Source organism: Schistocerca nitens, chromosome 5 (assembly GCF_023898315.1).
Source record: "Schistocerca nitens isolate TAMUIC-IGC-003100 chromosome 5, iqSchNite1.1, whole genome shotgun sequence".
NCBI classification, from domain to species: Eukaryota; Metazoa; Arthropoda; class Insecta; order Orthoptera; family Acrididae; genus Schistocerca; species Schistocerca nitens.
This window is the reverse complement of record NC_064618.1, coordinates 338,828,169-338,854,693: the sequence shown is the minus strand read 5'-3', so window position 1 is coordinate 338,854,693 and position 26,525 is coordinate 338,828,169. Positions and strand designations below refer to the sequence as shown.

The window sequence follows — 26,525 nt, the reverse complement described above, 5'->3', positions numbered from 1 at the left end:
GTGGGCAGCCTCTTTAGTAAATTTTTGCATCTTGTAAGTTTCTGTGAATAACACGCTGTCTTTGGTTCACCTCACCCACAGCATTGTCTTTGTGATGGTTACAGTTTACATTTTTGTAACTGATATCCCTAGGTAGTTAGCCGAATCGAGAACCTTTATATTTGTGTGATATGTCGTTTCACCTAAATTTAAAGGATTTTATTTTAGTACACACATGGAGGGCCTCGCACCTTTTGTTGTTTAGGGTCAAACTGTCACTGTTACCATATCTTTTTTGAGTCATCAGTCTCCTAACAAGTATGATGCGAACCATTACAAATTCCTCTCCTGTACAAAACTCTTCATCTCAGTGCAGTACTTGCAGCCTATGTACTCAATTATTTGCTGGATATATTCCAGTCTCCGTCTGCCTGAGTTTTTGTCCTCTACAGCTCCCTGTAGTACCAGGAAAGTTATTCGCTGATGTCTTAACAAATTTCCTGTCGCCTTGTCCCTTCATCTAGTCCGTGTTTTCCATACATTGTTTTACTCACCTATTCTGTGGAAAACCTCCTCTTTCCTTACTTTATCAGTTCACTTAATTTTCAATTTCAAATGCTTCGATTCTGCTCTATTTCGGTTTTCTCACATCCATGTTTCACTAGCATACAATGCTGTGCTCCAAACGTACATTCTCAGAAACTTCTTCCTGAAATTAAGGCCGGTGTTTGATATAAGCAGACTTCTCTGGGCCAGGAATTCCCTTTCTGCCATCGCTTCTCTGCCTTTTAATGTCCTCTACCACACATATGTCTAAATCATTTCCTAACTGGTTTAGATTTTTTGATGACTTAACTAGACAGCATCATCTCAAAACAATCTAGTAGAGCTGCTCGGATTGTCTTCTAAGGCGTATATATATATATATATATATATATATATATATATATATATATATATATATATATATTCCTGGAAATGGAAAAAAGAACACATTGACACCGGTGTGTCAGACCCACCATACTTGCTCCGGACACTGCGAGAGGGCTGTACAAGCAATGATCACACGCACGGCACAGCGGACACACCAGGAACCGCGGTGTTGGCCGTCGAATGGCGCTAGCTGCGCAGCATTTGTGCACCGCCGCCGTCAGTGTCAGCCAGTTTGCCGTGGCATACGGAGCTCCATCGCAGTCTTTAACACTGGTAGCATGCCGCGACAGCGTGGACGTGAACCGTATGTGCAGTTGACGGACTTTGAGCGAGGGCGTATAGTGGGCATGCGGGAGGCCGGGTGGACGTACCGCCGAATTGCTCAACACGTGGGGCGTGAGGTCTCCACAGTACATCGATGTTGTCGCCAGTGGTCGGCGGAAGGTGCACGTGCCCGTCGACCTGGGACCGGACCGCAGCGACGCACGGATGCACGCCAAGACCGTAGGATCCTACGCAGTGCCGTAGGGGACCGCACCGCCACTTCCCAGCAAATTAGGGACACTGTTGCTCCCGGGGTATCGGCGAGGACCATTCGCAACCGTCTCCATGAAGCTGGGCTACGGTCCCGCACACCGTTAGGCCGTCTTCCGCTCACGCCCCAACATCGTGCAGCCCGCCTCCAGTGGTGTCGCGACAGGCGTGAATGGAGGGACGAATGGAGACGTGTCGTCTTCAGCGATGAGAGTCGCTTCTGCCTTGGTGCCAATGATGGTCGTATGCGTGTTTGGCGCCGTGCAGGTGAGCGCCACAATCAGGACTGCATACGACCGAGGCACACAGGGCCAACACCCGGCATCATGGTGTGGGGAGCGATCTCCTACACTGGCCGTACACCACTGGTGATCGTCGAGGGGACACTGAATAGTGCACGGTACATCCAAACCGTCATCGAACCCATCGTTCTACCATTCCTAGACCGGCAAGGGAACTTGCTGTTCCAACAGGTCAATGCACTTCGAACTGTGACCTTTCTGACAGGAAATCTATAGCCCAGTCACACAGCTGAGACGATACTCCATAGACACCCGTTTATATCACTAGCTACTTTTGAGTATCGGTGCCAGAAGCCTACTGCAAATCTAGAAGTAACAAATGATGGTACAGGTGGCCTATCCAGTGTGCAGAAGTACTTGAAGTTATGTTGCACCACCACTTCCTTCCGCGTCCTTGATTTCTATCTAACCATCTATGGTTGTCCTATCGCCCTCACCCCCACCCTTAAGTACCTTGGCGTCACCCTCGACTGTCGGCTCTCCTGGACCCCCCCATCTCCGGACAATCCAAGCCAAGGCACGCTCCCGACTCCGCCTCCTCAAGCTCCTTTCCGGCCGTACGTGGGGTCTGGACCCCTCCACCATCCTACACACCTATAAATCCCTCATCCGCCCCATCCTCTGTTACGCCCATCCTCCCTGGATCTCCGCCCCCCCCCTACCTTTTACAAATCCCTTCAGATCCTTGAACACCATGCACTCCGCTTCACCTATCACATCCGTCTCCCCTCCTGCACGTGGATCCTGTACGACCTCATTCCGTTCCCCCACCTCCTCCTTTTCCTTGAAAGGATACGGATCCTCTACACCTCCTGAAAACTCCATCCTCCTCACCCGCTTGTCTCCCCCATCCTCTTCCACCCCGCCCGCTGCCACACCTGTATTCCCATGTCCCACCTGCTCTCCATGTCTCCACCCTCCTTACCCTCTCCCAAGGTGGCTTCCGCCAGCTCCCCCTCCCTGATGATGTCCTCCTCCCCTCCATCTACCCCTCCTACCAACTTTGATGCTCCCTCCCTCTTCCTGTGTTTCTTCCTTTGGGCACCCTTCTCGTTCCCTTCCCTCCCTCCTCCATTTCTCCCCACTCCTCCCCCGGGATTCCTCTCCCCTGTCCCTCTACTCCTCCTCTCATCTCCTCAGCCATTGGCATCTTTTTTCTCCCCTCTCCCCCCCCCCTCACCCTTCTTCCCCTCTTGGCAGGTCCCCGGATTCGCACACGCTACGTGGACATTCACGCGCCGGAGATCATAGCCATCAGTGTCTCGTGTGTGCCGTCGTGTTTAGTGTTCAGCGTTCACCGTCACACTCCATCGTTCACCTGTGCCATCGACATCTTCAGTGTTTGTGCGCCATGTCAAAAGTTTGTAGTGTGGATTATCGTCGAGTGTGAACGGCTCCGTGTTTGTATTTATGTGTCTACTGTTCTATTACCCACCATTATGTAACTTATGTTTATTCTTTCTGTTGTTTTCTCATTGTCTATTCTATGGCGGAAGAACAGCGCAGAATGCTGCTGACAGCCTGCCTGTTGTACAGGTTTTAAAATAACAATAAAGAAAAAAAAAACACCTCTCGGACCGTTGTACTTAGAAGAACATTAACCTACACTTAACCTATCAAAAGGGGTGGATGTTTTCAGTACACAAAAACCAAGCAATTATCGTCGGAAAGATTCAGCACGGCGTAAAATAACGCGGTAAGTGAACTAAAGGCGCACAACAACTAAAGCTTATCTGTTTCTGTAATTAAAATACTGATGTCTAGGGAGTTTTCCGTCGCGTTTCCGGCAGAGTGTAACGAGACATCAAAGGGCTAATAAGCGTTGGTTACGGCCCCGCCCACCTCTCGTGCAGGCGCCGTAATTACTGGCGCGTAGCGACGCCACCGGCGCGGCGGCCCACATCAAAGAAGGCGGCTTCTTAGTTACTGCCCCAACCTCAGACCCAGTCACAGTCCTTGCTCCGGGCCAGTAGCTACCAGGCTACCAGCAGGCGGCGCCTGTGCAGATATTACAATATTTCAGCAGAGCCGAGGCCGCTCTTAACCCCGGGTAAAGCATCCACCACTTCTGCTTCAATGGACGGCGCCTCAAGAGGACAAAGCAGACCCGTCAGGATTCCTTACTCTCTGGAGGTTTCACCACTGGGGCTTGGCGTTCTGCAACGCTTTGAGGTGCTGGTGTCAGGAATCTTGAATTATTGTATATTACTTCATTGGCGTCAGGACCTTCTCGTATATCTTGACGCACATCACACGAGCTTGTGAGACGGTAGAAGGGCCGGGTGTGCGTATGGGTATGTGTGTGTGTGTGACTGAGATTTGTATTATGGGCATTAGGCCATGGTCCAAGGCTTAATTCTCTGCCTAATATTTTGTCTTCCAGGGCTGGAGATATTGCCAGAGGCTTTAACAACTCAGAATGCAGTTAAAGGTTTAAAAGGTCGCCAAGGTAACTGTTAATACACACATCAAAAAATGTTTTGCATCACCTCAGTTCCGAGAGTTCCGTAACCTGTACAGAAAATTGGAATAGAGATCAACATAAATATAACCTGTACAGAAAATTGGAATAGAGATCAACATAAACATCATTTTAGACCTTTTTATTGCTCATGAAAACCACACATTGCATGTTGTACCACCATACAGTGTTACCTTCAGAGGTGTTGGTCCAGATTGCTGTACACACCGGTACCTCTAATACACAGTAGCACGTCCTCTTCCATTGACGCATGCCAGTATTCATCGTAGCATACTATCCACAAGTTCATCAAGGCACTGTTGGTCCAGATCGTCCCACTCCTCAATGGCGATTCGGGGTAGGTCCCTCAGAGTGGTTGGTGGGTTACGTCGTCCATAAACAGCCCTTTTCAATCTATCCCAGGCATGTTCGATAGCGTTCATGTCTGGAAAACATGCCGGCCACTCTAGTCGAGCGATGTCGTTATCCTGATGGATGTGCACGATGGGGGCGCGAACTGTCGTCCACGAAGACGAATGCCTCACCAATATGCTGCCAATATGGTTGAAGGATGGCATTTACGTATCGTACAGCCATTACGGCACCTTCCATGACCACCAGCGGCGTACATCAGCCCCACATAATGCCACCCCGAAACAGCTGGGAACCTTCACCTTGTTGCACTCGCTGGACAGTGTGTCTAAGGCTTTCACAGCCTGACCAAGTTGCCTCCAAACACATCTCCGACGATTGTCTGGTTGAAGACGTACTCGTATATCTTGATGTGCATCACACGATATTGCGAGACAGTCGAAGGGCAGGGTGTGCGTATGTGTATGTGTGTGGTGGGATGGGGGGGGGGGGCGGAGGGGGTTAGGGGTAAGGGAGGAGCATGCTGCAGATCCGATATCAGATCCACGCGGCGAATTAATTACCATTGATCTGTTACCCTGGCCATTCTCTCACTGTGATTCTTAGGCGGTTTTCCACACTCGTTTAGGTAAATACTGGGCGGGATCGTAATGTCTGCTTTAGGAAATACGAAAAACAAGAATTAAAAAGCGCTAACACGAGGAACAAAAACTAACAAGATCCAGAAACAGGTGGCACAGACGAATTTCTTCCATGCATTGCATGTGGCTACAGGAAGGCCATCCTACCACAAAGTTAAAATAAAATAAATTCCCCAAAATTATGAGAACCTTGGACCCTGAACGACATGATAAACGCTATGAAAGGAAGAGAGAGACACTTTATTGACGTCAATACTTGTAAGCATTAAAGCTGACATGAATAACGGTAATTGTTGAGCGGCAGTTAATCCTAGCAGATTCAGAGGAAGAACGAGGAAACATACATTTCATTCGTAGATTTGGAGAAAGCTTTTGATAGCAAGACCTGAAACAAAAGTCCATTAACTTCTTGTGAATGGGTCCACAGCTTCTGTGAACTATGGAAAGGACGTCACATTTCGCTTATAGCTGTAAAATTGCAATTCCTGCGTTACCCCATTACGAAGCACCTAGAAACGTACGAAACAAATGTCCAGGAAATTGTAATGGGGAGACACCAACAATCTGAACGTTGAACTCCAGAAAGCGCTAACAAACACGTACTTACAAATAATTGGTGCATTTGTCGTCACAAATGTAAGTTATGAGCAATGGTAAACTTGTTGGGCTATGTCCCACCAGTTGCTTTCAATTAAAATATTCTCTTTGCATTTGCAATGACGCTCTTCGTCCTGACGTGCAGTTTGAATCTGAGGCATTACATATATTGTACGCACGTGTGGTTTGTTAAAACGTTGTAAACTGGAGCATATCCCAAGAACATGAACGGAAAATTGTATCCAAGAGACGACGAAACTATTTCTTTTCAATTAGCGTAACTAATTTAGTATGCGACCATAAGCAGTAGACTCACCCCCTCCCCCCTCCCAAAAGCCTCGAAACACTAGATTCATAAGAGAGGATTAAACGCAAAGTGCTGCACCATAACGTAAATCGTTGATTCTGTTAGGAGTTACATTGACACAGTAATCCGAACTTATTTTCGACGCCCATTAATGACGTAAAAATAGTGTTTTCTTCCACAATATCTACGATTCTCCTACCCCAGGGTAGAGAGAATCATATGCAGCGGCAGCTCGTGCGTATACATTCTAGGTGTTCACAAATATTTAGATTCAGGTAAAGCTGAGAGTGTGAAATTAATAGGGTTTGCTGCATAACAGTTATGCTTATCAATGGGTTTCTACAACTACAGCCACTAGCAACAACAATACCAACAGCAATAATAATAGACGTAAGATGTACAACTTATCTGACAAAAGAAAGAAGTGTTTTTGGAATTCTGTTGTTTTGTATATAATTAAGTACAATTTAGAGCAATAACGAAATAACGCGTAAGCGTTCGCAACTCTTCATTTCGCATTTTTGTGTAAGTGGGGGTACTCGCGCTTTTCAATTTTTTTGGCAAACGTACAAGATCCCTCACACATGTATTAGTTCACGATTTCACTTCCGGGCTGAAAATTAGATATTCTTACGCTGCGTCCACACAACGTGCTAACTGTACACTTCCTCGTTAAATGTTCGCTTGTAGGAACCATTATTTGATTTCGTCACTCTCCCAATCAAACAATCTGTTGTCGGAGGCCCTAGGTCCTTTGCGGCTAGCTTTTCCTGGTAATTTACTTTTCTGTTCGCAGAAGGAGATTTTCACTCTGTAGTGAAGTGTGCGATGACACGAAACTTCATGGCGGATTAAAGCTGTGAGCCGGTCCGAGACTCGAACTCGAGATCTTTGTCTTTCGCAGGCAGGTGCTCTACCGACTGAGCTACACAAGCACGACTCACAACCACTCCTCACAGCGCAAGTAGTAACGTCTACCAGCATTGTCACTTGACAAGAATACATATGAGGCGATGAGATCCACAAGGGCCTAAAGTACACCGCTGTCGATCCTACATTTAAGTGATTATCAGAGAAACCAGTGTACAGCTTTTCGTGAATTTTCATTTACACAATGTGAGGCCACAGCACAGGTAAACCTGATTCACTCTGAGATCAACAGACTTCAGAAGAATGAATAAATGCTACAATCCCTCAATCGAAAGTGATGTGCTTTAGGACCTCATGACTCCCAGCGCCTCAATTCGATTACTATATGATAAAATTCGTAACTTAATGCACTGTAACTCAGAAACCCTCAAAATAGGTTTCCTGTCAGTACAACTTTAACATATACTAATGTCCGATGTAATTCCACTGTACTATGTAGTGAGTGAATTAGCATATCTGAAGAGTGTGCTACCATCTAGCAGGATTTATGCCGAGTTAATGGGGATGAAATTCTGCTACGGTGTGCGACCACCTAGTGGCACTCACGTAAACTTCTAGCTGTGCGTATCCTGAACCGTGCCCCTTGTTTATTAAACCCATATGTATTTGGCCCATAAGGTAATTATGTCACGCGAGTTGTGCTTGCGCCAAAGCTTCTTAAAACGTGCACAACTGAACGTGTGCTCACGATCCTGATGCCATGTTTCACAGAATATACAGGAGAGGTAGCGTGGTAGATTTAAGTGCCTTATCTTTCAGACTGCGTCATCTATGTCAAGTTTAACAGCATTCAAAGAAAAATAACCGACGAGCCCGCAAGGTGTCGAAAGTTAGGGTGTTTACATGCTATTGTGTTCTTACAGTAGCCGCCACTGATCGTATGTAGGGTGTTTCGCAATACTTATTGTAATATAGATGCGCTACAGGGACGGAATAAACAATGTGCTACATAGCAATGTACGTCCGGAATCGGTCCATTCACGTGTTACACAAAAGAGTGTAATTTTTCGGTTTTCACTTTCGTACTAATACTGATAGGTCTTATGAAGACGTCGCACACGGCAGCCGACATTCGGGTTCAAATAAACTCTCATATAAAACATTTCTGTGAATCCTAGTAACAGTGTTGACATCGAAGTATCTACACGTATCATCGATAGTGATTTCGTTGAACAGTATATCCTTCTTCCCCTCCCCACAGTCTGAAACAGATAATTTTCCTATAGAGAGTGTACCGCTGAGCACTCGTGAAGAGTCAGGATTCAATAAGACTGGGTGTCACCACATTTTGTGATTTTCGTGTGAGAAAATCTCGCGACAGTATTCCGGGAAACGTCGACAGGTCAAGGTCGTTCTAGTGTTTGACTTCCGAGGTCGACGGATTTGACTCCTTCAGTCTTTTTACTGGAGGCTACATGAGTAGAATGGTTTACGAGAGAGGAGACCGACTTGGCTGACCGAGTTATGGGTGCAGCGGGAATGATTCATCATACACCAAATATTTTTGGTTGTGTGTGTCAGCATGAACTCCATCAACGCAATTTATGCAAATAGAAATAGCGGTCGTCGTAGAGAGAAGTTTTTGCACGGTAACTACGTAACAAACACTCGTATTAACGCGATAGTTTAAATCGCGACTCGATTATGTTGTTTCCTTCACAAACTTCATTATGAATTATGGGACACCCTAATAGGTGATCAAACGCACGGAACATCCTAGATATGCTCATATGTCTAAAATAAGAATGCTGTAGCTACATGTTTATAGTTGTAACCAATCACATTACATGTTTTTATTCGTCACATGGGCATCGTACCATGCATTTCTAACGTTCACTCATCATCTGGTTCCTTACGGTGTTCATCTTTAACACAAAGCGCATCTGGTCGATGGCAGCAAAGTTCACAATTTGAACGGCTAGCCAGATTCAAAGATCACAGCGTAGCGAAAGTTGTCGTAAATGTGCACAAACATTCCAGGGAGCAACCCGAATCGAAAACTTAACATAGACGAGGTCAACGACTCTACTATTAATAGCGCGTATCGCATGCTTCACAGAATAACGTGAAGTACCTGCCAAGTGACGGGCCGCGTTGTTTGCAGGCACTCTCGCTTCGGTGGAATGATCATGTGACAAGTTAGCGGCTGCGGAAGGAGCCATGATATGAAGCCTAAGTTCTCTTACCATTCCTCCATATCGATACCCGGGCTGGGATACTCGGGATGTCAGATACTAAAAATGTCTCTTATCGTCATCATTAAAATCGCAGCTCACCATAGGTCGTGAGATGGCAGCACCTGATTTATGAATAAATACAATGGCGACAAAACAACTCGCAACACCAAGAAGCAGTTCTGCGACATAAACGAAAGTTGGTAGGCGTGTTTTTACACCATAAAGATGATGGCTATTCAGAATTTCGCACCAATTGCATAGGAATGGCCATAGTAGCGCGACTATGAGGATGCAAATCATGTTTGCTTTAAATACACACTATAACGGACGCGAGCGTTAGTTACCACTGCGATTGGACATGTTAATTTCAGTCAAGAATACCTTTAATGCGACAAAGGCAGCACATAAACACCTCACTGACTGCGTCAACGATGTCGTGTAACAGGGCTACAAGAAGCTGGTTGAGATATTGCAGTCACAAGAAAAACGCGCTCCGGACTGTCACATGGCGCTGCCGAGAGGGAAGACTATCACCTTCGGCGCATGACTCTGGCGTATCGTACTGCATCTGTAGCAGCAGTTGGCACCACAGCGACACAACGATCTGTTACAGCTCGTTACTTCAAGAACATCTCAGGGCCAGACGCCCTATAGCGTGCATTTCACTGACCCAAAATCACCGCCATTAAAAACTTGTGGTGTAAAGCCACGGCTCATTGGAGTGTGTGGAGTTTTGTTGTGTTTTCTGATGTGCACTGGTGCCAGCGATGATTATGTGTTGCATAGAAGGAGGTCAGTTAAAGGCCTGCAACCAACCTGTCTGCGTGCTCACACTGAACGTCCACATTATGGTCTGGGGTGTGATTTCATATGACAGCTGGAGCACTCTCGTGATCATTCCATGGACCCTGAATGCAAAACTGTACATCAGTCTGGTGATTCGCCCTGTCGTGCTGCCATTCAGGAGCAGTGTTCATGGGAGAGTTTTCCAACAGGTTAACGCTCCCCCACATACGTTGTTGTAACCCAGCTTGCTCTACAGAGTGTCGACACGTTGTCTTGGCCTGATCGATCACCAGATTGCCTCCAATCTATCACATATGGGACATTATCGGACGACAGCTTCAGCGTCATCCACAAACAGAGCTATTGACTGGCGAAGTTCAATAGTCATGTAACTCCATCCGACAAACTGTTCCGGCACCTGTGCAACACATTACATGCACGTTTGCAGGCTTGCATTCAACATTCTGGCGGCTATATCGGTTATTAATGTAACAGCATGTCACATTTGCAATGGCTTATTTCGATGTTACATCAAGTTGTGATCTTGCAATAGTAATCACTTAAATACGTTCCCTAGACGAATGTATTCCCAAAATTTCGTTACTCTCCTTTAATTATTTTTTGGTGTTCCGATTTTTTTCCGTCAGTGTATATACAGTAATGCATAATAGTTAAATGCAGTTCTATGTATTTTTTATCTATTTCGTGAATGTTAGTATTTTACGTACCGGGTGATCAAAAAGTCAGTATAAACTTGAAAACTGAATGAATCATGGAATAATGTAAATAGAGATGTACAAATTGACACACATGCTTGGAATGACATGGGGTTTTATTAGAACCAAAAAAAATACAAAAGTGCAAAAAATGTCCGACAGATGGCGCTTCATCTGATCAGAATAGCAATAATTAGCATAAGAAAGTAAGACAAAGCAAAGATGATGTTCTTTACAGGAAATGCTCAATATGTCCACCATCATTCCTCAACAATAGCTGTAGTCGAGGAATAATGTTGTGAACAGCTCTGTAAAGTATGTCCGGAGTTATGGTGAGGCACTGGGGTCGGATGTTGTCTTTCACCATCCCTAGGGATGTCGGTCGATCACGATACACTTGCGACTTCAGGTAACCCCACAGCCAATAATCGCACGGACTGAGGTCTGGGGACCTGGGAGGCCAAGCATGACGAAAGTGGCGGCTGAGCACACGATCATCACCAAACGACGCGCGCAAGTCATCTTTCACGCGTCTAGCAACATGGGGTGGAGCGCCATCCTGCATAAACATCGTACGTTCCAGCAGGTGTTTATCAACCAGGCTGGGGCTGATGCGATTCTGTAACATATCGGCGTACCTCTCACCCGTCACAGTAGCAGTTACAAAACCAGAATCACGCATTTCCTCGAAGAAAAAAGGCCCGATAACGGTAGATGTGGTAAATCCAACCCATAGCGTGACTTTCTCGTCGTGCAAAGGAGTTTCCACGACAGTTCCAGGGCTTTCGGTAGCCCAAATTCTGCAGTTGTGGGGGTTGACAGATCCTCGGAGCGTGAAATGAGCTTCGTCGGTCCACAACACGTTACTCAACCAATCGTCATCTTCCGCCATCTTTTGAAACGCCCACACCGCAAATGCCCTCCGCTTCACTAAATCGCCAGGTAAGAGTTCATGATGCCGATGTATTTTGTACGGATAGCATCGGAGGGTACGCCTCAGTGCCAACCAAACAGTAGTGTATGGAATGCCGGTGCGACGTGCGACTGCACGAGCGCTGACCTCCCCGTGCATAGACTAACCCGCTACAGTCTCCATTTCTTCCTGAACTGTCTCAGCAGCATTACGCCTCGTCCTCGATCGACCACTACGGGGTCTATCGTCTAAACAACCCGTGGCTTCGAACTTCGAAATCATTCTCGCCACAATTGAATTTGTCTACGGACCTTTACCCGTTCGAATCCCCTTCCAATGGCGGTAGGATCGTAACGCTGAACTAGCATATTCCCCATTCTGATAATACAGCTTTACTAAAAGCACTTTTTCAGGTAACGTCAACATGCTGCAACTGCTGGCGCATCTGATTCTCTCTCTCATTACAGCTCCTTTTATACACGATTGTCACTGACGTTTTGCAGTCCAGCGCCATCTGTCGGACATTTTGTGAACTTTTCTTTTTTGTTCTAATAAAACCCCATGTCATTCCAAACATGTGTGTCAATTTTTACCTCTCTGTCTACATTATTCCGTGGTTTATTAAGTTCTCAAATTTATACTGACTTTTTGATCACCCGGTATTTGTCAGGTACAATGTTGATGTACATGTATATTTGGACTGAATCATAAACAACTGCGTCCGAAAGATGCTGTGAACATGTGAAAGCAAAAGTTTGTTTTAAATGTGAGCTATACGATCAATCCTTGTTACAACTGAAATGATTTGCGAAAAGACTATAAACAAAACTATACAACGACAGGCTCTGTTCCATCAGAAACTATTGTAAATTTCATCTTCCCCGCCAACGATTTAGATGTTTGCATAAAATACAAACATGTAGGTAATTTTCGTCATAGACAAGGACATTCGAGAGTCAATACAGGCCATAGTGTATCACACGAATTATGACAATTACTTAGACGCGTAAATATACATACCGAAGTTTGGATGTCTCCAACAATGCTACCCCCCCCCCCCCCCCAACCAAAACCTTTAGTTAAAAACTGTGTCGCCAGAATCACTATAAAAAGTTCACCACGTGAGGCAAAGAAAATTTTCTAAATCCGAATCACCATCGCACTACGTCTCTTCGCTTTCCTCTGCTGCAGGTAGAATTGCGAACTTCTCTCTTCGTGCTGGTTACTCTCCAGTCGCAATCGTTACCCGCTCTCAACAGACAAACTCCGAGTGCCAGCGTTCCCCCTCCACCCATCCAACTCACCCCCTCATGCTTGTCCACTCGTTTTCCGGGTATATCTTTTGATTGGTTGTCTCACCAAAATAAATAAATCCGAACTGTCCTCGATCACCCAGCTCCTGAGCCACCTCACACTGCCTCTCTAGAGTCTCCCAGGTGAATTTCCGATATATTCGTCGACCGGAAGCCACAAATATTACCTTACAAAAGCAGAGTAACACTTTGTAGCTCAGAATCCACATCCTTTTGGTGTTCACAAAATAATAGCCCCGGATTTCCTGGAGCCGTTATGGTTCCATAACTACGCCAGGCATCGCATACGCTTCGCAGCAAATGTTGTTACAGACGGTTTTACTTCGCTGTGCCGGCGTTTCCTAGACAATGGTTTCGGAGCTAGTAGGTAAGCTTACATCCAGTTTTACTATATCTCTGCACAATATACACGTGTTTCACTGGGGAGCTGTAGCTAAGGGGACGTTAATTCACCCTCTGGTAGAGGTGTGAACGCTGTCCGTGCCAGGTTTCCCCTAACCGAAGACTGTCAGACAGTCAAAAATTCCGTTTAAGGTTTTCCCTGCATAAATCATCACAAAAACTTTGTAAGACTACCGAGTCAAACAGCGAGTCTAAGTTCAAGCGGAAAAGCGTATACTGTTTATGATCCTAAAACGGTTTTCCTTGCAACACCGAGGTTGATGGTAGCACTATCTGTCTTGAAACTACTTTCCTATCGGGAAAACAATCGTTCACCCATGATGAAAGGCCTAACTATTCCTCACATGATACTACTTACTGTTATCTTCGCTGTGTCTTCCGTTCTCAAAGGCAAGGATGTTTCGAAGTACAAAATAAATGCCTAACGGTGACAGTCAAAAGTAGTCAATTGAAGAGTGGAAATGGGAAAATCTGACATTTCTCAGGAGAAAGAAAAGTCGATGTATCCTTGATCGTACGTAAGTGATATGTATTCAAAAAGACTGAGGAAGTTTTTTGTTAACACGGAACTATTTTGCTCGAGGCATCACTGCAAAAAATAATGGGACAAATTAGAAAATAAGTACTTTATTAAGAACGTTGTAACGATTGGTTTTAGGTGTCAATAAGAAAGCTTTTACAAGTTGATTCTTGAGAAGAAAAAAGTAACAAACGGCTACTATTAATAATATTATCAATTCATACAAATTGCACTGTTATTCACTTCCAAACGACAGTTTCGTCTTCAGATTGTTCACATTTATATTAGATTTTTTTTTAAATTAGTTGTAGCTCTTCTTTCTCAACAGCTAATGTAAACAACAACAAATGTAATACAGGGTGATTCGAAATATCCTGTTACAAGCTTCTAGGGTTTGTAGAGGTGACATAGTAGGTGAAGTTTTGATAAGAAACTCACATCCGGAAATGTACCGTTTGGATGTAAAATCATTTTTAGGATCGGATCGCTTTGAAATCTCCCACATCACGGTGCGCACACAGTGAAGGCAGTGTGTTCTGATCTGCGTGCTGTACGAGCACATGGCATGGGCAATCTTTCGCGTACTCGTCCTCGGCCTCTCCTCCACGTGACGAAGGACGTCCTCTTCAAACTGGAGAGTGTAGTGCGGGCCAATGACTGTTCGCGTCCGTGGCGTTTCATAAGTCACACGTCGTCTCTGGGTGGTGCTCCAGAACTGTCACTTCAAGACAAATATCTAAAACCAAGAAGCAGAGGCAGCCGGATAGTCTCAAGCATTTCCTGGATAAAATGAATTTGTCAAAAGACATGGGCTCACACGATTCTTCCCAGGACCCTCCAGCTATAAACTTTGGATCAGCTATCAAGATATGTCAAATCAACATTGAAGGCACAAGTGAACCAAAATGCGAAGTCCTACAGAAGATTTTATCAAAATACAACATTGAGGTTGTCGTTGTTCGCGAAATATATACTGATAATGAAGATCAAATGAATCAGATAGAAAAAATTCCTGGTTTTGAATTACTAGGAGCAAAGTACCACCGTGACTATGGAGCGGCAACATACGTACGATTGTCGATCAAGAATGCACATCTTTGCTCTGTATCTGATCTCAATGAGATCCGCGAAGTTACAGTAAAAATAGGAGGACTAACAATAATTAATGTGTACAAACACCCCAGGTATCTCTTGGCCTCCATAGGTTATCCCGGTATCACAACACTCCGCCATATACCTCGGAGATTTCAACGGCCACCGTACTCAACTAAAGTATGAGGAAAGTGATGAAAATGGTCAGCTTATATTTGGTGTTTGATGGAAAGGATAAAGGAACATTCGTATCGGCAGCCTGTGGACAGTAGTACAATCCCGATCTGTGCTTTGTAACAACTAATGAAAATAAATTACCTCTCCGAAGTCAGCGGTTCATATTAAAAGACTTCCCACAAAGCCAACACCGTCCAATCTTAACTGAATCAGGGACAAATATCCCACTTCTGTATTTAATCCTTTCCGTGACCTAGGTGGAACTTCAGAAAGTAAAGTGGGAGCATTTGCTAAAAATATGGCTGAATTCCCCAAAAGCAAAAAAACTATGTGAGGCTTGGGGGTGGAGCTATGTTAAGTGCAGCAAAGAAGGCAATACCTAGGGGCTACCAGAAGTAATATATTCCACGTTGGAATGAAACTCCTGTGAAACATTATGATGCATTTCTAAAAAGCGAGGACTGGGGAATAGCAGATAACCTACTCCATAACCTCAGTACTGCCAGACGCATTAGGTGCACAGAGACTGTTGAGTCAATCAATTTTCAAACATAAAGTAGAAGACCATGTTCATTACTAAGCAAGTTGACTGGAAACAAAGTTAAAGTAAGAAACAATTCGTATATCAGCTAATGTTGACTGGAAACAAAGTTAAAGTAAGAAACAACTCGTATATCAGCTAATAGGACTGTCCACATCAAATGCACTAAGGGATAAAGTGCTTGTGAGAAATAAGACGCAAACTTACATCGCTCAAAAAGAATATTAATGAACAATCTGACTTCTAGAGAACTTTCTCCATATATGAAATGTCTGCTGCTCTTAACATTTTAAAACCCGGAAAGGCGCTGGGAAGCGCCAGAATCCACCTAGAACTCCTTCTGTGCATTGGTATCTACGTAAAAAGATGGCTGTCGGATATCTTCTCTGACATTACGACATCTGTTTCAGTCCCATAAAAAATGAAGCAATCGAAGAACATAGCATTACTCAAGCCCGGAAAGGCATCAGAGCAGCCTACGAACTAACGCCCAATTCCGCCATTGAGAACTAATTATAAGTTGTAAATTATAGATTGCAGCAATCAGACATCATTTTTTAAATTTTATTATGCAGATCCAGATTTCGGCTAGAAGCTAGTCATTCTCAATGTACTATTTTCGCTCAAAGCATGTAAGTCCCTGTTGATCGTGCTTCACCCACAGTTCACTGAATTGGTAGTATTCAATGTTAATTCGAAGGACATTTGCAGTAACTACAGAAAAAGACACTAGCTACCCAGAAGTATTGCATAATGGCTTACCACAGGGATACTTCTTTGCTCATCTCTTGTTTTATATACATGTGTATCTCCTGATCTAGACGTGTTAAGCCACTATTTCCGTAAATGGAGGTTACAGCCAAATTCAAATAAAACAGAAGTTTCATGATTTCATCTGTCCAAGAGACTGGCACACAGAGCCTTCGATGCCTGTTTTGAAGGAGACTAACTTCATCATAATATGCATCCAAAATACCTAGGGATCACTCTAGATAGGACTCTTCCTTTAAAGAAGCACTTGACACGAACATGTGCTAAGCTCAAAACCAAAAACAACATTCCCCAAAAGCTCTGTGGCTCTCGTTGGGGATCGACAGCAGACTCTCCCCGGGTATCAGCACTCTGTTTGGTATACTGAGCAGCAGAATACTGTGCGCCTCTCTGGCTTAACACTCCACACGAATAAAAGATAGACGTACAACTTAACGAAACCACATGCATTTTTAGTGGGTCAGTACGATCTACTCCCAAATGCTGGCTACCTGTCTTGAGCTACACTCCACATCCTCATATCAGACGGAAGAGAGCGCTACTGCGTGAATACCGGAAGAGTGCTAATAAAACCGACATTCCAATAATGGACGACGTATTTCCTGCGGAGCGAAAAAGACTAAGATCAAGGTAACCCCATCTCATCATAGTCAGGACTCTCACGGAAACTGAATCGAGTACCGTCTATGAATGGAAACGCTGCTGACAACAAAACTGTTCCCTACAACGCCTGAAGCTGCGTTGCATCCAGGAGTAACCCCCTAGATTCGCCCAGCCTCGGGCAATTCTGACTACCTTGAACCGCATCCGAATACACCATGGACAATGAGCAGACGCTCTCCACAAGTGGAGCAAATCTTCATCAGCATCGTGTGACTGTGGTGCGGAACGACACACAGTTGCTCATGTTGTATCGACATGTCCCCACGTGCCTCCAGTTGTCCTTTCGAAGATTACCTCATAGCGACGAGTGATGTTATAAAATACAAAAAATGGTTCAAATGGCTCTGAGCACTATGCGACTTAACATCTATGGTCATCAGTCCCCTAGAACTTAGAACTACTTAAACCTAACTAACCTAAGGACAGCACACAACACCCAGTCATCACGAGGCAGAGAAAATCTCTGACCCCGCAGGGAATCGAATCCGGGAACCCGTTATAAAATACATGAAAGACCTTTATATCCATGTATAGCTGTTGTAATTTGTGTTGTTTTGTACTGGAGGGATGTTAACGCGTAGTAGTTTTGTAAACTTTGTGTTTGTATTGCCATACAATACATAAACAAGCTTTCATGAAGCACAACAGACAGCCCTCCTCGTTTCGAAGGTAACAAATTTCTCCAAGTACTCTCCAAGTTCTCGGACGGACGTGTTATGTGATTGGTGACAGCGCCCACTTCTCAGCTTATATGCGTGCCGTGAAGTAGGATATTTCAAAGTGATCTGATCTTGAAACTTATCTTACATACTAACTATACATTTCAGGTCACGTGTTTCTTATCAAAACTTCATCAGCTGAGTTCCCTGTACAATCCTTAGAAGACTGTAACACAAATTTTGAATCACCCTATATAAACGTGACAGCTCTTAGAAGATGAAACTGTCAATACGAAATCGGTAACGGCTCTTTTTTGTAAATAAACAGCATTATTAACAGTGAATAGTTGCTGTTTCCTTCCATGCAAGAATAAAATTGTCTTTTGTACACAGCCAAGGTGTCAAAATCGCCAGTTTTCGACAAAATAGCAAGAGTAAAGTTTTTGTTTCGAATACTATTAATGCTGAAGCACTACTTTTTATTTATGTTAGTGTAAGGACAGAAATACAGCAATGTGTTTTTAACTGTTACTACTGTAGTTAGCAAGAAGTATTTCCCATATCTTTTAAATTTTGAAGCTCCAGAGGGAAGCACAGCTTGGTATAAAGACCACGTGCAGTGTACTAACGCATGTTTGAAACACTTTCTCCACGGTTGTGGACCTGTGTCAAGTTTAGGGACAAGCAACACAGTACCAAGACCACTATAGTACTGCAAACGTGCGGTGAAAAACTGGTACGTTTCCATTTTCTCTCTTCAATTAGCTGATGTTCACCAAAACTTGATTTTTATTAATATTTAAACAAGCCCGAAGCGACGTACATGACGCAGAGACACATGAGGCCACAAATGACGGAAATAACCCAAAGGTGGATGACAAGTGCTGAACATGTGACGTATCTCATCATATGTGCAGCGGTTTGGTCTGTCGATCCTACTGTCGATGTAAGAGGACAGTACCGCACACCACTCCACTAGGATACTCTGTTGCCGTAAATGAAAACCTATTCATTGTAGTCTTTTATTACCACTACCGCTAGCACTACCATATCGCTTTGTATAATAAAACAAACAAACAAAACAAACACCGAACAGGCCTTGAAGATCCAATGGTAGCGACTGGCCGCCCTGTCATCCTCAGCTCTTAGGCGTCAACGGATGCGGGTACGGAGGAGCATGTGGTCAGCACACCGCTCCTCCGCTCGTTGCCAGTTTTCGTGACAGGTGCCGCTACTTTTCTATCAAGTAGCTCCCCAATTGTCCTCACAAGAGCTGAGTGCACCCCACTTGCCAACACTCGGCAGATCCGATGGCCCATCAAAGTGCTAGCAAAGCCCGACAGCGCTTAACTTCAGTGATCTGATGGGAGCGATCACATTGGTTCATGCAAGAACAAAAAAGAGTACCCTAACGGACGATGTGTTGCTCTGCCCCCTGCCGACGAGGTTGGATTGACAAGCCCAACTGCTGCACGGGCGGCGATGTACGTTATCTGGCGACGTCACGTGTTCAACATTTGTGGTATTTTCCGACATCTGCGGCCCAATGTGTTTCATATTAAATTACTTGTCTGAGCGTCATTTACATCATTTCGGGTGTTTTTGACGTTAGTAAGAATCACCCTGTATACTTATTTCTTCCTCTTACAGAGCTTCGAGGGAAAGCATTCCAGTGCCAGTTGCGACAGCTGGCTGGCCTTGGCGAATGGAGCTGCTCTGTCTGGTCTGCATTAAGGTTACAGTTAGCACATCGTATCAGCAACAAGCGGCACTCACCCGTATCATGCGCATGGCGGCGACGATCTCCACGCGGCTCTTGGGCCGCGGTACATCCATGGTCCCAATGTACTGCAACACAAGGAGAAATCAGTCAGCAAAACGTTCAGCACATCTCCGTTTTCAGCATCACATGATACTACAAGATATAACAACAAAGTGAGGACTATGCTGACAGGAAGACCATTTTCAAATCAGCGGAATAATGAAAAAAATGGTTAAATGTGATTTTCTTTAAGCGTGGGAAGGAATAAAAGTAGAGTGAGCACAAAATATGTCGGCCCGTAGCTGTGCAGACACCAGGGTAGGGGGCGGGGAAAACAGTAGTAGTTGGGGCTCCAGTGTAAACTACAGCAGTGCGATAGCGCTGGTGCAGTTCGACAGCTGAAAGCCGTGCAGAAACGTACGTAACTTGTAAGCTACGGCTAGCGAGACTGCAAACTGTCGCATTAAACGTTATTTCAGTACCACCGATTACTCGAGAAAAATAAACATTCAGAGTCAATAGTTTCTCGCGGAAGTAACGAAATAGAAATATGTACACATAAATAAAGGACCAGCCAAAGAACAGCAAGATCGAACGTGCACTTCCGGAAGCAAATATCGTACAACAAAAAAGGCGTAAAAATGTATCTCGCTGGACTTGATCGCTTACTACAACGTTGACAACGCAAAAAAAGCACATGTGTCTCTTGCGAATTATGTGTCAGTCCTCCGATAACCTGTTCGGCAATATTACCAATAAATTAAATTTTCTTCAAGGTTCCCCGAAATAACTGTAACCATTCACCTTTCGCCTTGCTTCAGTTTTTATTTATCATGACCGGTCTCGAATCGCCTAGCGACTCATCAGACGGTATACACTTTTAATGAATTTGAGAGCACTGTGGGATTGTGTGGCTGTGGGAAGGCGGAATTAATCATATTTATCAGGATTCATGGGTTTATTCTGGGTGCACATATTACTCTGGAAAATATAATTTATGTTTTCCAGTCGGTGTAGTCTATAGCACAACACAAACTTTGTCACAGGCAGCAACTCTCATGTGCTTTCCAGCATGTAAACACACCAAAGAGTCTGACTAAAGAGTTAATGTTCAAAGAATTTATGTATATCTGTTTATATTGCATTCACTATAACGACAGTAGCACGTATTCGTTATTTCAAAATTGACACGTGTTTGCAAGAACTCAGGATGATATTTCACCTACAATCATAGCACTGAAATTACGTTTAACATGTTTAATTTTGCTTAATACTCTTTGATTATTGTTTATTGGACTAAACACCAGAGCTTCGTATGCAGTTGGCTTCAGTTAATGATAATGTTATGTAGGTATTTATGAAGGTTTCGGGATATGGAGGAGGGGTTTGTGTATGTGTATGTGTGTGTGTGTGTGTGTGTGTGTGTGTGTGTGTGTTTGTGTAAGTAAAATGAGAGAGATTTTCTTCTTCTTCCACATCTGTCGGACGCAGTGAAGCCTTACGCGGTACTTATAGCTAATTCTTTCCTCTTCCTTTATTTTGTTTATTGAGTGATAGGAACAGCTAGCGGTTTCTGCAATTTTCTCAAGCACAATATTTAATGAGATTTCTGCTTTCTCGTTTGCCTCCTACCGCACAAATTTCATGGCACTGCGTGTAAACACATAAGCCTGATTAAGGAGAACTTCCCCTGCAATTAAGCTGTGTGATGGCTGTGGCGCCACGCTGTGTAGTGGAGAGATAGCAACGAGAACGATGGAAGTGTGTAGGGTGATTGGAGGAACAACGGCATGCAATTACTCAGTGCTCACGTCGAGGAAGCATATCTGTGCCGGTACCACGTTATTTTGCGTGAGCTGTACAGACGGAAAGGCACGGTAAATTATGTTTGTAAGAAGTTGTAGCGGAACAGGAAAGGTTGTTAGCAAGTTGTTCCGTTTGCACTGCCGTCTGGTACCGAGCCAGTATTCGTTGCACAGCAGTCGCTGTATTAGCTCTGAATGCCTTATGTCAATAACTAGAAATTAAATAAAAATATGACGTGGACTGTGTCACGCCTAGTGTTTCCATCTCATGGGTCCTCCTGCAACCTTTTACATATTTGAGAAACAGCATTTTTGGTGTTACCAACTGTCTAAAACCTATTGTACTAAATTCTAAATTTATTCGTCACTGCTGACACTGAATAACGTAACGACGATTTGGGAATTACATTTATTTTAATCCTATCGTTGGCGGTACTCCCCTTACCGTGGAAGTGCAGTCTAAGAAGCTATTTTTTCTCTTTTTTTTTGCATACTTTTACATTAACTGCGATCGTATTGTGCTTCTGAGGTGCAGAGGAACTCGCCAAACATAGATACACGAGAGAAACAGCCTAAAAGTCACATTTAGTGTGGCTTATGTACCGGAGAATAAGATCCAATGTGGTTTATACGCAATATGCCGTTTAATCTGAGAATTTTTTATGCAAATCGTTCCGTGTGGATTTGAATTTCAAATGATCTTATTAAACCTGAGGAAACAGCTGAAATGCGAATAATAATTTTAAATGCGTAGGCGATTAAATAAAACAATCGCATTTACCCGCATTAGCCAATTGTAACTTTCTTGGAGCCTGACAGAATTATAAGCAGTAAAATCGATTGTGAGTTTACAGTTGCTTCGATACTGAAAGACTAATAGATCTAGATATATATTCTCTCCAAGCATTTCCCATTGAACATTTCATATGGTAGACATACAATTTCTATAGTTCGCAAACATTACAATGTCAAAGATCAGTTGTTGAGAATATCTCATTTCTCAGAAGCAATTATATGGCGTAATATACGATTATTGCTACCGAAGTCGTCAACTTGTGGGCTTTGTTTACAATGTACCACACCAGCTATGGTTCTGAGCACTATGGGACTCAACTGCTGTGGTCATCAGTCGCCTAGAACTTAGAACTACTTAAACCTAACTAACCTAAGGACATCACACACATCCATACCCGAGGCAGGATTCGAACCTGCGACCGTAGCAGTCGCACGGTTCCGGACTGCGCGCCTAGAACCGCGAGACCACCGCGGCCGGCACCACACCAGCTGTCGCCGGTGATAGCAACAGTTCCCTATTTTAGTTTTACTGTTTGTTGTTTTGTGGTCTTCAATCTGAAGAGTAGTTTGACGTAGCTCTGTGTTCTATCTTGTCCACAACCTCTTCTACATCTCTGAATAACTACTACAACCTACATCCATTTGAGCCTGCTTACTGGGTTCATGTCTTGGTCGTCCGTTACAATTTTCATCTGCCGCACTTCCTTCTGTTATCAATTTAACCATCCTTCACACCTCAGAACGTGTTCCATCATTCGATTCCCCCATTTAATTACGTTCTGCTAAATTTGTTTTTCCTGCATTGATTCAGCACCTCTTCATTAATTATTTAAGCTACCCATCTAATATTTAGTACTCTTCTGCAGTACAGCATTTCAAAAGCATCTACTCTCTTCTTGTCTAGACTGTTTATCATCCACGCCTCATGCTAGTACTAAAATTCCTCGCTGAGGAATGCTATTCTTCCTCTGCCAGTCAACGGTTTTACCTGCTGTTCCCAAATCCTTTGCCGTCTCCAGAAGAATTACATCATTGGTAAACATTAAACCTTTTATTTACTCTACCTGAACGTTATGTCCCTTTCCATAATTCCAGCCGCGCGGTGTAGTCGCGCGGTCTTAGGCACCTTGCACGGTTCACGTGGCTCCCCCTGTAGGAGGTTCGAGTCGACCCTCGGGCATGGGTGTGCGTGTTGTCCTTAGCGTAAGTTAAAGTTAGATGAAGTAGTGTGTAAGTCTAGGGACCGATGAGCTCAGCAGTTTGGTTCCATTGGAACTTACCACAAAGTTCCAAAAGTTCCTTAATTCCTGGTTTCTTTTGTACATTTGCGTCTACATCTATGTGATTACTCTGCTGTTCACAATAAAGTGCTTGGCAGAGAGTTCAATGAACCACCTTCAAGCTGTCTCTCTACCGTTCCACTCTCGAACGGCGCGCGGGAAAAACGAGCACATCAGTCACTCTGTGCGAGCTCTGATTTCTCTTATTTTATCGTGGGATCATTTCTCCCTATGTAGGTGGGTGCCAACAGAATGTTTTCGCAACCCAACGAAAAACGCCTTTGTTTTAATGATTGCCACTCCAATTCACGTATCATGTCTGTGGCACTATCTCCCCTATTTCGTTGTAATTACTGCTTGCTAAATGCTTAATTCGGCCGTAATGGGTCGTAAGAGTTAGTAAAACGTGATCTAGATTGTTTCGTTCATTATGATGCTTTTCTTTAATAAATATAATATGTATAAGTAAATATATCCTTTCATTATGTGAATTTTGATTAGACTGCCTCTGATTTATTATTGTCACGAGATTTTTGCATTCTAACAAGTAAGGTGGTGAAAGAGGAGTGTGAGCGGCACGCATTGTGCAGAGCGGCGGACAGAGGCGACCACAGGCAAAGCTAAATGAGGCGAGAGAGGGCCGAGAATTGAATTAGTAGCCCGAATAATGGGCGGCACGATTAGCCGAGAGCGGTGGTCAGGGGGGAGTTCTGGCCCACCCTCATTAGCAGCTGTCTGGGCGCCTGCTACCGCGACAAGGGAGCGAGCGGAAAGGGGGGGGGGGGTGAAGGGACAGAGGGACAGGTGCCGCTGTTCAACACCAGCCCAGCTGCCGCCAACAGAGGGGTCGTGGCGCAAATCTAAAGGGAAGAATGCTAAGTGCTCAACGTCCCGTAGAGATTCAGAGCACTTGCTAGTATAAGCAAAAACTGCTGTCTTCTAGTCTTTTAACCCTTTAGTGAGCCTTGGGAAACATGCTTTCCACGTAATGAACTCGCTCCTAGTCCCGTGGGATTCACAGTTCCCACCTCTGTATGGTGCTACCACCTAGTGAACACTATAGGGTACTACTTCCAATCGGAATTTCCCGCAGTTTTTGCTGTACCTTCGCGCAGAGGCATTGTATAGCTCAGTGTTGCTCTGTAGAGGAGCCTTTCAGTACTGTTTGCGTGACATTTTGTGATTTTTTCCTCAAAGCTATAGTATGAGGTAAATACTTTTGATTTACCCAAATTTATGAAGGAAAACGTAAAATTGGAACGAGGAGAATTCCAGTTTGAAACAAAAAGAGCCATTTCTGCAATAAAATGGGTGGATAACCGTCCAGTCACTTTCCTGTCCTCAATTCATGACCCATGAGAAACAGCCACAGTGAAAAGGAAAAACAAGGATGGTACTAGTACAGAGATTTCTTATCCTGACATTGTGGCAGAATACAACAAAATAATGGGTGGTGTCGATAAGTTTGATCAATTACGAGAAAGGTATGCTATTGGCACACGTTCTGCAAAATGTTGGCAGAGAATATTTTATTTCCTGGTGGACGAAGCTGCAGTGAACAGTTTTATCCTGTGGAAAATAAGTAAAAGAGAAAGTGGACAGCATGATCAGCTCACATACAGGATCCATCTAGCCAGACAATTGATCGCTGGCTTCTCATCCCAAAAAAGACGTGGACAAAAACCTGTCTTTCTGGAAAAATGGGGTAAAGTACCTGAAGATTTTCGTCATGTGGCTGTAGGGGAGCATCGACCCATTTTAGGATAAACCTACTGGACGTGCCGTCATTGCAGTACCAGTGCTGCGGAAAAGAGCAGTCGCTGTGTTTGTACATATTGTCAAATACCACTTTGCATAGACCCATGTTTCAGAAAATTTCATGGCAAGTAATTGTGAACAATCATTGTAACAAAAGAAGTAAATTTATCAAATAAATATTACATATACTGAAAACGTTATTTTGTCATTTAACTGCAAGGAAGTGCAGTGGGAAGAATACTTCCCACCTTCTGTTGTGACCTCACTTTCACAGTTGGAGCAAATTTGATATTCTGTGTGATAAATATACCTATCTGTTAACTACTATCTGCTCTTCATTCAGTAAAAAAAAAACTGCTCAATAATTTTGCCCACGAAAGGGTTAAGGGGAACCATCCCGTTATTCATCTCTACGTTCCTTGAGTAAGCGCAATATATCTAATGTAGAGGGTCGGAATGTGTACACGACCATCCACTCCTCCTTAATAAAAGTCCACTGACTTGCATTTTCTCCAGACCCCTCAAAAAGAGAGTCTACTTACACTGTACCACGACTCCACCAGAATTCTCTTACCTGGAAAGTAGGAAGAAGAAGGTTGTCCTCCACCGTTACTTGTTAATAAACAGGGAAAAGGTTTGAATCTAACTGGGGTGATCTATAGTGGACAGGTCCGGGACTGACTTCCAGATCAGTTTCTTTTTTCTTTTCTTGGTCTGTATCAGTATCTGCCGCCTAAGCATAAGAGACGACTCAAAAATGCAGGTGACACAAGCGTTATTGTAAAAACACTACATAAAGGATGTAACTTCACTGAGCAACGTAATTAACGGATCACTTTTTCGAAACGCTAGCAAACGCTTCGACACCCCCTAGGTGGGATTTGCTAGAACAGCCGCGAGGCTGAACGGGTGTCAAGGTTTCTGACAGGCATCTTTTTAAGGTACCGAACAAAAAACGGTGTTCATGTCAGAATTTTGTCTAATGGTTTTGAACGATTCATAGTGGTTTCACGCTGTATACTAGAGTAAAAACTGGTGTAGCATTAAACTCCAAAGGTGTCAGATCACCTTCGATAGCGTTGCAGCAACCCCACGATGTCTTAAGAGCAGCGCACAAACGCCAGGAGGGTGGCAGCAGTGTCTAACTTTATCAAACAATGCCATCCTGTTGCTTATCGCGTTGCGAACTGCCGTTTTCCAACGTGAAATGAGTGGGAATCAAGGAAGATACCCTTAATACCCCCCCCCCCCCCCCCCAAGCTTTTGGCGTGGATTCTGAGCGGCGGTCTGTCTGAAATTTTTGCCGCGGCCACTCATATTTTGAGAGCCACCCTCACTT

At 44.1% G+C, this 26,525-nt stretch overlaps 1 protein-coding gene across 1 annotated transcript in view; it reads right to left on the bottom strand.

Annotated features, from left to right (window-relative positions):
* Positions 1 to 19,630, bottom strand: part of LOC126259295 (carboxyl-terminal PDZ ligand of neuronal nitric oxide synthase protein-like) — a 470,145-nt gene extending 450,515 nt beyond the window's left edge. Inside the window, exon 1 of the mRNA XM_049955956.1 lies at positions 19,563 to 19,630. Within this exon, the coding sequence (XP_049811913.1) occupies positions 19,563 to 19,622 (60 nt within the window). The 5' untranslated portion in view covers positions 19,623 to 19,630. The remainder of the gene's footprint in view (positions 1 to 19,562) is intronic.
* Positions 19,631 to 26,525: the final 6,895 nt, after the last annotated feature.